General features: G+C 30.8%; 2 protein-coding genes and 1 non-coding gene across 3 annotated transcripts; 1 reads left to right on the top strand and 2 right to left on the bottom strand.

The window, feature by feature from the left end:
• Nucleotides 1–4,781: 4,781 nt before the first annotated feature.
• LOC131162739 (B3 domain-containing protein At5g24050-like) lies at nt 4,782–5,540 on the bottom strand. Its single transcript, XM_058119345.1, has one exon. It carries the CDS (start codon nt 5,538–5,540, stop codon nt 4,782–4,784), a length of 759 nt encoding a protein of 252 aa, XP_057975328.1.
• A 2,163-nt stretch (nt 5,541–7,703) lies between these two features.
• LOC131163234 (small nucleolar RNA Z279/snoR105/snoR108) lies at nt 7,704–7,807 on the top strand. Its single transcript, XR_009139009.1, has one exon. It is a non-coding gene; the product is annotated as a small nucleolar RNA Z279/snoR105/snoR108 (small nucleolar RNA).
• A 3,841-nt stretch (nt 7,808–11,648) lies between these two features.
• On the bottom strand, nt 11,649–12,407 carry LOC131162740 (B3 domain-containing protein At5g24050-like). The gene has a single exon (XM_058119346.1). The coding sequence runs from the start codon at nt 12,405–12,407 to the stop codon at nt 11,649–11,651; it is 759 nt and encodes a 252-aa protein (XP_057975329.1).
• Between the last annotated feature and the right edge of the window lie 1,638 nt (nt 12,408–14,045).

A 14,045-nucleotide genomic window follows, 5' to 3' on the forward strand; every position in this document is an offset into this window, starting at 1 on the left:
CAAATGATATCAAGGCAGCTATTCTCGGGAACTTTGCTGGTAATTATGGGTTGCGTGTGTATGGTTTTAGAAATGAAAGTAATGAAAGCTTGTGTTGTATATCTATATGATTGTAATTGTGGAAATGGTACATTTTCTTAGAAGATATTATCACTGATATATATATATATATATATATATATATATATATATATATGTTATCATATAATGAATCTCATACTGCCACACACTGTAGATAATTTATTCCGTCTTACTGAGATGTGTCTCACCCAATCATTTAAATATTTCAGGAACTTGAGATAGACCTGGTGATAGAGCTCCGAGATAAAGGGGAGGTAATACCCTGGTTAGACAGGGTGAGTATTTTGAGTTGAGGAGGTTTGATTCCTCTAGAGGTTTTGTGGTGGACTTGTATGTATGAATGGTTGGTACTCTAGTACGTGTATTCGCTGTGGTATGTATATATATATATATATATATATATATATATATATATATATATATATATATATATATGAAATGACTTTCGTTGTTAGGTTTGTGTATATGAATATGATTGTGTACCCGGTACTCACTTTCAGGTTAAGTTATGTTTATGTGATATCAGAGGTGTTGATGTGGCCGATAGGTGATATAAATTGGGGCGTTACACTTGTCCCAACCGTAGTGGATTCATTGATTAAGGGTTTTCTTTGAGACTCTATCCTAGGAGAGAAAACTCGAGTTATCTATGTGAGGTTTAGGATCTTTATCTATCAACAATAAGTCCCAAAATGACCCCTATCCTTCCCCAATAAGTTTGGACAAAGTATAAACTAAGCAAAGTGATTCACACACCCTTGAAGACTTATGCCTTAAAGGTGCCAACGCTACTACACCATTATCTAATTCTAAGAGAGTAAAGCCTAAGTATAAGGCATGTGAAAGTGTGTGTGCTCACATAAGGTTCAAAGTATAAACCCACATTCCATCACATCATCATACCCTACGTACACTTGTCCATTCATTCACAATATTCATAGAAAACATAAAAATTGAATAAACAGGTGAGATATTCATAAATACACAGAAATTATTCATATATACAAGTAAAATAGCATGGAGTAATAAAAATTACAATTAAATTCAAATTTGGGATAATTCATAGTTACTTATGTCTCGACTCTCTAGTGGTCCCCAGTAGAGTTGACAAGTTATCGTAACATCCAGGAGAAGGGTTCAGAATGGCGATGGGTGATAATAATATTAATGATTTGATGAAGTTGCCACTAACCTGTTATTTTCCTAGATGTGGTTAGTTCACCTAATTACTACTCATTGATTGGTCTCTAGACTAATCTTAAGGCCAAAGAACTAGTAGCCTCGATACACTTTTACCAAAGCTGTGATCGAGAGTATAGTTATACGAGGAGAAGGTATTAGTAACCCCTTGCACATCCATTCTAAGAACGGTACCTAATTAATTATGACTTATCCTAACTTGAATCATATGATCCTCAATTAACTCCTAAACAAGTCTAATAAATATTGATATTTTAAAAGGAAATGCAAAATCAAGTGTTATTTAGGAATTTCTAATAAAACCTCCAAAGGAGGCGATCTTATAGATAAATCCCCTAGAACTGATATAAATGAGGACTAAAACACCTCTTTGCCCTTTGTTTTATCATTCGAACACTGACACACACAAAATAAGATATATGAAAATACTATACATATAAAATGATCATATTGATACATCAAACTAAAGCAAAAAAAGATCTTTAAAACATTCTCAGATTTCCAAAAGAATTTCAAGAATTTTCTAGAATTTTCAATATTTATTCTGCAAGTTTCTATAAATTTTAAAGAATTTTCCCCCATTTTATTTATCTTTGAATTTTTTTTTGTTCCCTAAGTAAAAAAAATGACTGAAAGAATTTTTATTCTTTTTTTTAAGATTTTTTTTTCTGATTTTTACTAATTTTATTTTACTATTTTTTCTAACTTTTTGAATTAAAAAGAAATTATTATTTTTTAAAAACGGGGCGATCTCGGGATGGGGCTATGTAAATGGATCATAGGTCTTTGATTTGACTTCAATTGAACCATGTTGGTTTGGGCTAAATCAGGCTTAGTTTAATTGGGATATGGGTCAATTGAATCTAAGCTTAGGTTGAGCTAGGGTCATGCCCAATTGGGTCCGAGGAGGTCTAAGTTTAGTTGGGTAATGAGCTTAGTTCAAATGGATTGAGTTAGTTTAGGATTTGGGTTGAATAGGTATTGAGCTCAACTTGGATTTGGGCTATTGGGCTAGGGGATATTGGGTTGGTTAACTGGGCTAAGTTAGGACAAATGGGTCTAGGTTATGGGTTAAAGGGTCAATTAACTTGGACTTGGTTCAAATTGACATGGGTCCCTTGGTCGCGTATGGGGTTTCATGGATTTAGGTTCTCGAAGGTGGGTTCTTGGATCGGGGTCGTTGGATTTGGGTCCTCAACTTGGGTTCTCGGATCGGATGCTTGGGGTTTTGGGTCAAGTTTACCCAAATTTTTGTGTCTTTCATCTCAGGTTTGATTAGGGTATTTTGACTTAAAATTTTGGTATTGTAAAAGGCTAGGTTTGGGTCTCTGATTCTGAACTTTCAATTTTGGGTTCGAATTAGAGTTGAGGATTTTTTAAAAGATTGAATGGAGAATTGAGTCAGCACCCAAATCAATATTGACCAATTGTCAGAAATCAATTCTAATTTTGTAAATAAAACATATTCTGAAATTCTACAAATTGATTTTATCACACAGTTCTCCCTATTCTCAATCATTCCGCAACATTTGCTTAATTAAACCCAACTTTAATTAAAATGATCATAACTACATGCATACAAGAAAAATTAAGGGTGCTTACCTCTTAGTTTTTCCTCTCCAGCCACAATCATTATCAATAGAGCTCTCCCTTCTTTGAATATTTCTCCTGGCTTTCTTTTGCTCTCTTTGATGCTTCTTAGCAACTCCTAGCTACTCCTTTTTCTTTGAGGACTTTCGACTTTTCTTTCCTTTACCACTTGGCAAAACCTTACCTCATTTTTTTTAACCTCTTAACCTCACCCTTAGCTTTTCTTTTCTCAAATTTTCCTCCCCCCTCACTTCTCCGGTGAACTCTATTTACAGGTTGGAGTGAGAACCACTAATTTAACTTTAATTGATCAATCAACTTTTCAGTCAAATTTAAAATAAATTGATTGATTTTTTTTTTATTTACCAACTTGAGTGATCATTCGAATTTATAACAAATTGATTAGTTTTTTTTTTTATTTTTGATTTATTTACTAACTTGATTGACCAATCAAATTTAAAATAAATAATTTTTTTTTATTTTGATTTATTTGCTAACCTATTGCTAATCGAAATTTCTCTTGTAATGTGTGTGCAAGTATAAGCATGGAGGAGTTGCCATCCAAATTTTTATTTTTTATTTTCCATGTATTTTTCTAAATTTTTTTATTGCACTAACGAATTTTACAAGAGTTGTTTTTATTAGATAAGGTCCCGCATAAAATGAGGTGTGCAGTCAAGTTGCCACTTTACCAAAAAACTTAAATTGTAAAGTTGTAGACTATCAATGAGTATTATGCCTCAACACTCCCCACCACAAGCAGCCCGATTACATGTGGAAAGATAAGGAAATAATAAACACCATCCATTATGGGGAATTAGCCCATTTTAACAATCATACAATAAATGTTGACAACAAGATTAGAACAACTTTCGGTAGCAATTCATCAGTTGTGCATAATTAAAGGGATCCAAGCTTAATTATCCATCTCCACCTTGCTGCAAAGCCAATCCAGTTTGATTTTCATGCAAAACGTCCAGTTTGATTTTCAATGCCAACATCTTCGATCAAATGTAAAGTAAGAAAAAAACACAAATCTTATTTTTGTTATGCTCAAGTTAGGTTTCTTAGTTAATTAAGTTCTAGCCAAGTAGGAGGTTTTAATAGACTACTCATGGAATAAGATCTAAAAATGATGTGGAAAAAAATTCACATCAAAAGAAAATGTTCTGATAAAATTGTTAGAACTGGGGGAGTTGATGAGACTTGAATACATGTGAAGAATACCAACTTAACCTAAAACTTAAATCAATTGTGTCTTGAGTTTAGTTATGCATCCCTCTTCCACTTCATTTTTTCAAAATTCTCAACACTATTATATAACACCTCCATGAGAATACCTCTATGAGAATGAGTAAAAATAACTAAACATCTTCTTTTTTTTTTTTATTACGTCGGGTGTCCTCAGCCGGCATTTACCAGATTACCCTAGGATGCATCACAGCCAAAACTAATCCCTTGCCCCACGGAACCCACCCCAAGGCCTTGCAAGGTAAATCGAGATTTGCTCAAGGCAGCAAGAATCGAACCTGAGAAACTAAGCTGGGTCACAGGCTCATCCGGGTTGCCCTTACCACCTGAGCCAGTGCTCAGGGGTAACTAAACATCTTTTCTTGTACATATGACACTGTTGAAAAGATCTAATATTATCAATTTGAAGAACCATAAAAATTTAATATACCCAGTAACACAATAATATGTAAACAGTCTATTTTATATTTGTACTTCATAGAAACAATTATCTATTTTATATTTGTACTTCATAGAAACAATTATCATGGCAACGTTAAATTGCTACTTGATTACAATTAACGATGAGTTAGGACTACCAGTGCTACTGAATCTCAAAATAGAACATGCAAAATGTTGCATCTTAATTTCTTGACTCTATTTTCAGCCATCTTCATGAATCAAAACCTAAACAAAGCAAAGCAGAGTTGCCGATTGCGGCGAAAAGACCAAAGCTGAATTTCGTCATCTCTCCTAAGCATGTGATCCGTGACAACCTTATTCCAGGCGGAGACCAGCACGTAGGAGGAGCTTGTCTTCCCATTCCCCTTCTTCATATCCCACCTCTTCAAATTCACAGACACAAACTCACCCAGCACCGGGTGAACAATCATCGGCACCTCCATCCCCTTCAATTTCTTCCCGTCGTGGGAGCGTTCGAAGAGACTCTGCTTCTCTTGTGCCGTCAGGAACTCCGCCCTCGCCTGCCGGAAGGGTATGGAGAGGCGGTTGTGATTGGGATTAACGTCCGTCTCGGAAAGCCTCTTCCGAATGACCAGAACCATGTCGGTGCCGCTGATTCTTGATATGTAATTTCTCAAATAATACGGCATCCCAATCGCATTTGAATGCACAGACGAAGGGTTAATTTGACGCAGGGCAGTCGGGTTGCTGGGTTCACCCTGTTCTTGATGCCGCCTCTGTTTCTTTTTCGAGCCCTGCTCTGTTTCGCGTCTGCAACTGCTCTGCGTCTGGTGGGATGAGGAAGCAATACTGGGATCACTGACACAGCAAGGAAAGGGAGCAGGTCTCTTGAGGGACTTCTCGCGGACGACGGACGCGAGTCTGGCCACCACTAGAAGGATCTCAAAAGGGTTCGTCGGAATATCGAAGCCGGCGAAGTCTTCAGCACTGAGAAGCCTTAATTCCTTCTTCTCCATTGCTCTGCTTCTTCTTGTGTTACTTTCACTTTGAATTAATTCCAAAAGCTGAGTTTATAGTCGGTCAGTTTCTACTTCCGGCCGCGGGAGCGCCCGGAGAGAGAATTTACTAGCCGTTATGCATTTTACCCTGGAAGCCGGTGTAGTAACCTCGGAGGTGCCCGTAGAGAGTAAATATATATATATAAATATAAATGAAATGCTAATTAAAGATTTTAATCATTAATTTTTAGTTAAAATTTAGTTAATTATTGATTAGTAAATAATTAAAATTTTAATTATAAAATATTAAAATTGAAATTAAAATATTATTTAAAGTTATAATTTATTTAGAAATATTTAAAATGTTTGTTACAAAGATTAATTAGAAAATTTTAATTAATTTTAAAGTATACAATATTTAAATTTTCTATTAAAAGTGTTATATATATATATATATATATATATAAATGAAATGCTAATTAAATATTTTGATGATAAATTTTTAATTAAAATTTATTTAATTATTGATTAGTAAATAATTACAATTTAATTAAAAAAATATTAAAATTGAAATTAAAATATTATTTAAAGTTAAAATTTATTTAGAAATATTAAAATTGTTTATTACAAAGATTAACTAGAAAATTTTAATTAATTTTAAATTATACAATATTTAAATTTTCTATTAAAAGTGTTATATATATATATATATATATATATATAAATGAAATGCTAATTAAAGATTTTAATGACAATTTTTTAGTTAAAATTTAGTTAATTATTGATTAGTAAATAATTAAAATTTTAATTATAAAATATTAAAATTGAAATTAAAATATTATTTAAATTTAAAATTTATTTAGAAATATTAAAAATGTTTATTACAAAGATTAACTAGAAAATTTTAATTAATTTTAAATTATACAATATTTAAATTTTCTATTAAAAGTGTTATTTTTAATTTCAATTTTTATATTTTATAATTAAAATTTTAATTATTTACTAATCAATAATTAACTAAATTTTAATTAAAAATTTATCATTAAAATCCTTAATTAGCATTTCATTTATATATATATATATATATATATATATATATATATTTAATGATAAAATTATTAGAATTATGTTTTTATTTTTAACTAGGAAAGTTGTATGTATTTCGAGATTTTACATTTTTGTTCTAAACAAAGAAGCAAACTCCATATTCTTGTGGATCTCGATGTGGAGTTTACCTCTCGTCTTCTCACAACATAGGTGAGATAAAAATTTTAAGGTATTTTTTGTTTTCTTGAATAATGATATCTTAAAGTCTTTTTAAATCAAAGCATTTATTTGGAAAATGAAAGAAAAATATAAAAGAAGTTTATTTTTCATTGTACTTTCACTTTATATTGAATACTGTTAAAAATGAAAATTTTATTCGAATGTGATCAACAATAAAAAAAAAAAAAAGTTAAATGTTAATGATATTTAAAATTAAAATTTTATTAATTTATTTGGTATATTTTTTTGATTTTTTTTATTTTTCTTGATAACCGAAAATGAAAAGGCAAATTCCTTTTTAATTTTTTTTCTTTTTGCTTTTCAAGTTACAAGTAGAACCATTTTAAATGAAACAATAAATTATTTTTTCAATAACAAAACGACCCTCCTACTCATACAAAATGCAAACTTATCTTTTCTTCTCGATAATTTAAAATTAATGAAGAATAATTTTTAAATATGAAAGTTTTGCAAAAGTATTGATAAAATATAAATGAAATTCAAAACACTTACTTCTAAAATTAGACTATTTCATCAAAAACACCCAACAAAATACCGCAAGATCCTATTTTTATTCATCTAAATATTTATAAACAATTTTAATTAAGAAATCGCGAAATGAGACTGCAACGTCTTGCTCTTACTTGTAAAATTTTCATATTACAAAAATATAAATGAATCGAGAGGGTTAATACGGTCTACTTTTTTTTTTTTAATTTAAATATTTATATTTAATTTTAGTTGGGAAGTCTTCAAATGGAACGGTGCGTTTTGTGGGTGGGGAGAAGGAAACTGATGAAGTGGCAGCGGGGGTTTATCCCACATCGGAGAGCGAAGCCTAATTTGACTTCGCAGTGTCATTATAAAAAAGCTGCGTAACCACGTGGCTAAACTATGATCCTTCAGGCAGTTAACGGGATATGATGAGTGGTCGTTCCTCGCTTCTAACGTGCGAGAAGGGTGTCCGCCCCAAGCCTGGTTACGACAATGGGGCACCCCTCTTTCAACCATCTGATCCCTATTATCAAACAATTTAAAATTTATTGTATTAAAGCAAATAATATTATTTTTTTTTAAAAAAGGTTTAAAAGATCTGTTTGGTATTATTATTATTTTTAGTGAAAAATAAGTTAGTCAAAATGAATTATTTTTTTGTTTTTTATTTTATTTTATTTTATTTTTTGCCATCTGAGCCTTATTTTTAAAAGAATTTAAAAATTTTGTTTTTTGGAATTTTCGGGGTTGTTGCCTGTGTGGTTCTAATTTTTAAAAGAAAAAAAAATATAAATTATTTCTAAAAACTCCTTGTTTTTTTCATTTAATTGAAATAATATTTATTTTATATGCAACAGGCAATGTAGAAATGTGTATAAAAAAAATATTAACTCGCATTGGATAATAAATAGTACATTGTCCTCCAACTAATTTTGTAGCCTATTTACTTCATGTCCATCTTTTCGATGCCTAAAAAAGTTACACACATGATAGAAAATTTGCAGAGGAATTTTTTTATTGAAAGGCTTGACAGATGATTTCAAATATCGTCTAGCGAACAGGAGATTGGTATCACAATCGAAATTTCGAGGAGGCTTGGGAATAAAGATGTTGAAGTTTATGAATACAACGTTAGTGGGTAAATAGCTTTGAAGATTTCGCAGGGGAGACAAGGCACTCTGTAGAAAAGTGATTTGTATCAAATACAAGCACAATACCAACGACTAGGTTCCAGTTTTACCTTCTGGCAGTAAGGAGGTTGTGGAAGAACTTTGTCAAGCTGAAAGTATTTATGTGGGAACAAATTACGATTAAAATGGGAGATGGCAAAAAAAAAAAAAGAACAAAAACAAAAAAAAACAAAATTCTGGATGGATAATTAGGCTGAGATTACGTGCTACTCCAACAATAATCTTTCTAAGATGTGTCCTCTTTTCGGCAAGTGAGAGGCAAAGAGGTTGTCCAAATGATCGATTTCTTTAAAGTTTTATATGACATTAAAATCAATAGAGTTATCTATGTGTGGTTTAGGCTCTTTATCTATCAACAAGAAGTCCCAAAATGCCCCCTATCCTTCCCCAATAAGTTTGGACAAAGTATAAACTGAGCAGAGTGATTCACACACCCTTGAAGACTTATGCCTTAAAAGGTGCTAGCGCTACTACACCATTGTCTAATTCTAAGAGAATAAAGCCTAAGTATAAGGCATGTGAAAGTATGTGTGCTCACATAAGGTTCAAAGTATAAACCCACATTCCATCACATCATCACACCCTACATACACTTGTCCATTCATTCACAACATTCATAGAAAACATAAAAATTGAATAAACCGGTGAGATATTCATATATACACAGAAATTATTCATATATTCAAGTAAAATATCATGGAGTAATAAAAATTACAATTAAATTCAAATTTGGGATAATTCATAGTTACTTAATGGCTCGACTCTCTTGTGGTCCCCAGTAGAGTTGACAAGTTATCGTAACATCCAGGAGAAGGGTTCAAAATGGCGATGGGTGATAACAATATTAATGATTTGATGGAGTTGTCACTAACTTGTTATTTTCCTAAATGTGGTTAGTTCACCTAATTACTACTCATTGATTGGTCTCTAGACTAATCTTAAGGCCAAAGAACTAGTAGTCTCGATCTAGTTTTACCAAAGTTGTGATCGAAAGTACAGTTATACAAGGAGAAGGTATTTGTAACCCCTTGCACACTCATTCTAAGAATGGTACCTAATTAATTATGAATTGTCCTAACTTGAATCATATGATCCTCAATTAACTCCTAAACAAGTCTAATAAATATTGAAATTTTAAAAGAAAATGCAAAATCAAGTGCTATTTAGGAATTTCTAATAAAACCTCCAAAGGAGGCAATCTTGTTAGATAAATCCCCTAAAACTAATATAAATGAGGGCTAAAACACGTCTTCACCCTTTGTTTTATCATTCGAATGCGGACACACACAAAAAAGATATATAAAAATACTATACATATAAAATGATCATATAGATACATCAAACTAAAGCAAAAAAGGATCTTCAAAACATTCTCAGATTTCCAAAAGAATTTCAAGAATTTTCAATATTTTTTCTTCAATTTTCTATAAATTTTAAAGAATTTCCCCCATTTTATTTATCTTTGAATTTTTTTTTGTTCCCTAAGTAAAAAATGATTGAAAGAATTTTTATTCTTTTTTTATGATTTCTACTAATTTTATTTTACTATTTTTTTCTAATTTTTTGAATTAAAAATAAATTATTATTTTTTAAAAACGGGGCGCTCCCTGGATGGGGCTATGTAATTGTATCATAGGTCTTTGATTTGACTTCAATTAAACCATGTTGGTTTGGGCTAGATCAAGCTTAGTTTAATTGGGATATGTGTCAATTGAATCTAAGCTCAGGTTAAACTAGGGTCAAGCCCAATTGGGTCCAAGGAGGTCTGGGTTTAATTGGGTAATGAGCTTGGTTCAAATGGATTGAGTTAGTTTAGGATTTGGGTTGAATAGGTATTGAGCTCAACTTGGATTTGGGCTATTGGGCTAGGGGATATTGGGTTGGTTAACTGGGCTAAGTTAGGACAAATGGGTCTAGGTTAGGGATTAAAGGGTCAGTTAACTTGGACTTGGTTCAAATTGACATGGGTCCCTTGGTCGCGTATGGGGTTTCATGGATTTAGGTTCTTGAACGTGGGTTCTTGGATCAGGGTCATTGGATTTGGGTCCTCAACTTGGGTTCTCGGATCAGATGCTCGGGGTTTTGGGTCAAGTTTACTCAAATTTTTGTGTCTTTCATCTCAGGTTTGATTAGGGTATTTTGACTTAAAATTTTGGGATTGTAAAAGGCTGGGTTAGGGTCCTTAATTCTGAGCTTTCAATTTTGGGTTCGAATTAGAGCTGAGGATTTTTTAAAAGATTGAATGGAGAATAAAGTCAGTACCGAAATCAATATTGACCAATTTTTAGAAATCAATTCTAATTTTGTAAATAAAACATATTCTGAAATTCTACAAATTGATTTTATCACACAGTTCTCCCTATTCTCAACCATTCTGCAACATTTGCTTAATTAAACCCAACTTTAATTAAAATGATCATAACTACATGCATACAAGAAAAATTAAAGGTACTTACCTCTTAGTCTTTTTCTCTCTGGCCACTATCATTATCAATAGAACTACTCCTTTTTCTTTGAGGACTTTCGACTTTTCTTTCCTTTACCACTTGGCAAAACCTTGCCTCATTTTTTTTAACCTCTTAACCTCACCCTTAGCTTTTCTTGTTATGCCCAAGTTAGGTTTCTTAGTTAATTAAGTTCTAACCAAGTAGGAGTGTTTTAATAGACTACTCATGGAATAAAAATCTGAAAATGATGTGGAAAAAAATTCACATCAAAAGAAAATGTTTTGATACCATTGTTAGAATTGGGGGAATTGATGAGACTTGAATACATGTGATGAAAACCAACTTAACCCAAAACTTAAATCTATTAGGTCTTGAATTTAGTTATGTATATAAGCATCCCTCTTCCACTTCATTTTTTTTAAATTCTCAACACTATTATATAGTACCTCCACGAGAATATTGTGATGGTAGAGTAAAAATAATTAAACATCTTTTTTTGCACATATGACATAGTTGAAAAGATTTAATGCTATCAATTTAAAGAACCCTAAAAAGTTAATATGTGAACAGTCTGTACTTCATAGAAACAATTATCATGGCAACGTTAAATTGCTACTTGATTACAATTAACGAGGAGTTAGGACTAGCAGTGCTACTGAATCTCAAAATAGAACACGCAAAATGTTGCATCTTAATTTCTTGACTCTATTTTCAGCCATCTCCATGAATCAAAACCTAAACAAAGCAAAGCAGAGTTGCCGATTGCGGCGAAAAGACCAAAGCTGAATTTCGTCATCTCTCCTAAGCATGTGATCCGTAACAACCTTATTCCAGGCGGAGACCAGCACGTAGGAGGAGCTCGTCTTCCCATTCCCCTTCTTCATATCCCACCTCTTCAAATTCACAGACACAAACTCACCCAGCACCGGGTGAACAATCATCGGCACCTCCATCCCCTTCAATTTCTTCCCGTCGTGGGAGCGTTCGAAGAGACTCTGCTTCTCTTGTGCCGTCAGGAACTCCGCCCTCGCCTGCCGGAAGGGTATGGAGAGGCGGTTGTGATTGGGATTAACGTCCGTCTCGGAAAGCCTCTTCCGAATGACCAGAACCATGTCGGTGCCGCTGATTCTTGATATGTAATTTCTCAAATAATACGGCATCCCAATCGCATTTGAATGCACAGACGAAGGGTTAATTTGACGCAGGGCAGTTGGGTTGCTGGGTTCACCCTGTTCTTGATGCCGCCTCTGTTTCCTTTTCGAGCCTTGCTCTGTTTCGAGTCTGCAACTGCTCTGCGTCTGGTGGGATGAGGAAGCAATACTGGGATCACTGACACAGCAAGGAAAGGGAGCAGGTCTCTTGAGGGACTTCTCGCGGACGACGGACGCGAGTCTGGCCACCACTAGAAGCATCTCAAAAGGGTTCGTCGGAATATCGAAGCCGGCAAAGTCTTCAGCACTGAGAAGCCTTAATTCCTTCTTCTCCATTGCTCTGCTTCTTCTTGTGTTACTTTCACTTTGAATTAATTCCAAAAGCTGAGTTTATAGTCGGTCAGTTTCTACTTCCGGCCGGGAGCGCCCGGAGAGAGAATTTACTAGCCGTTATGCATTTTACCCTTGAAGCCGGTGTAGTAACCTCGGAGGTGCCCGGAGAGAGTATATATATATATATATATAAATGAAATGCTAATTAAAGATTTTAATCATTAATATTTAGTTAAAATTTAGTTAATTATTGATTAGTAAATAAGAAAAATTTTAATTATAAAATATTAAAATTGAAATTAAAATGTTATTTAAAGTTATAATTTATTCAGAATATATTAAAAATGTTTATCACAAAGATTAACTAGAAAATTTTAATTAATTTTAAATTATACAATATTTAAATTTTCTATTAAAAGTGCTATATACATATAAATGAAATGCTAATTAAAGATTTTGATGATAATTTAGTTAATTATTGATTAGTAAATAATTAAAATTTTAATTATAAAATATTAAAATTGAAATTAAAATAATATTAAAAATTAAAAATTATTTAGAAATTTTAAAAATGTTTATTACAAAGACTAACTAGAAAATTTTAATTAATTTTGAATTATACAATATTTAAATTTTCTCTTAAAAGTGTTATGTATATATATATATGAAATGCTAATTAAAGATTTTAATGACAATTTTTTAGTTAAAATTTAGTTAATTATTGATTAGTAAATAATTAAAATTTTTATTATAAATTATTAAAATCGAACTTAAAATATTATTTAAATTTAACATTTTTTTCAAAATATTAAAAATGTTTATTACACTGATTAACTAGAGAATTTTAATTAATTTTAAATTGTACAATATTTAAATTTTCTATTAAAAGTGTTATATATGTGTATATATACAAATGAAATGCTAATTAAAGATTTTAATCATAAATTTTTAGTTAAAATTTAGGTAATCATTGATTAGTGAATAATTAAAATTTAATTATAAAATATTAAAATTGAAATTAAAATATTATTTAAAGTTATAATTTATTTAGAAAGATTAAAAATGTTTATTACAAAGATTAACTAGAAAATTTTAATTAATTTTAAATTATACAATATTTAAATTTTCTATTAAAAGTGTTATATATATATATATATATATATATATATATATATATATAAATGAAATGCTAATTAAAGATTTTAATGATAAATTTTTAGTTAAAATTTAGTTAATTATTGATGAGTAAATAATTAAAATTTTAATTATAAAATATTAAAATTGGAATAAAAATATTATTAAAAATTAAAAATTATTTAGAAATGTTAAAAATGTTTATTGCAAAGATTAACTAGAAAATTTTAATTAAATTTAAATTATACAATATTTAAATTTTCTATTAAAAGTGTTATATATATTTAAATGAAATGCTAAATAAAGATTTTAATGCATAAATTTTTAGTTTAAAATTTAGTTTAATTATTGATGAGTACAATAATTAAAATAAATTTAATTTATAAATATTAAAATTGGAATAAAAATTATTATTAAAAAATTAAAAATTTATTTATGAAATGTTAAAATGTTTTTTGCAAAGATTAACTAGAAAATTTAATTAAATTTAATTATACAATATTTAAA

The sequence above is a fragment of the Malania oleifera genome, chromosome 8 (genome assembly GCF_029873635.1).
Source record: "Malania oleifera isolate guangnan ecotype guangnan chromosome 8, ASM2987363v1, whole genome shotgun sequence".
In the NCBI taxonomy this organism is placed as follows: Eukaryota; Viridiplantae; Streptophyta; class Magnoliopsida; order Santalales; family Ximeniaceae; genus Malania; species Malania oleifera.

What these genes read in the sequence shown, in the direction of transcription:
- LOC131162740 (XM_058119346.1), bottom strand. Translation starts at nt 12,407, where the DNA reads ATGGAGAAGAAGGAATTAAGGCTTCTCAGTGCTGAAGACTTTGCCGGC.
- LOC131162739 (XM_058119345.1), bottom strand. Translation starts at nt 5,540, where the DNA reads ATGGAGAAGAAGGAATTAAGGCTTCTCAGTGCTGAAGACTTCGCCGGC.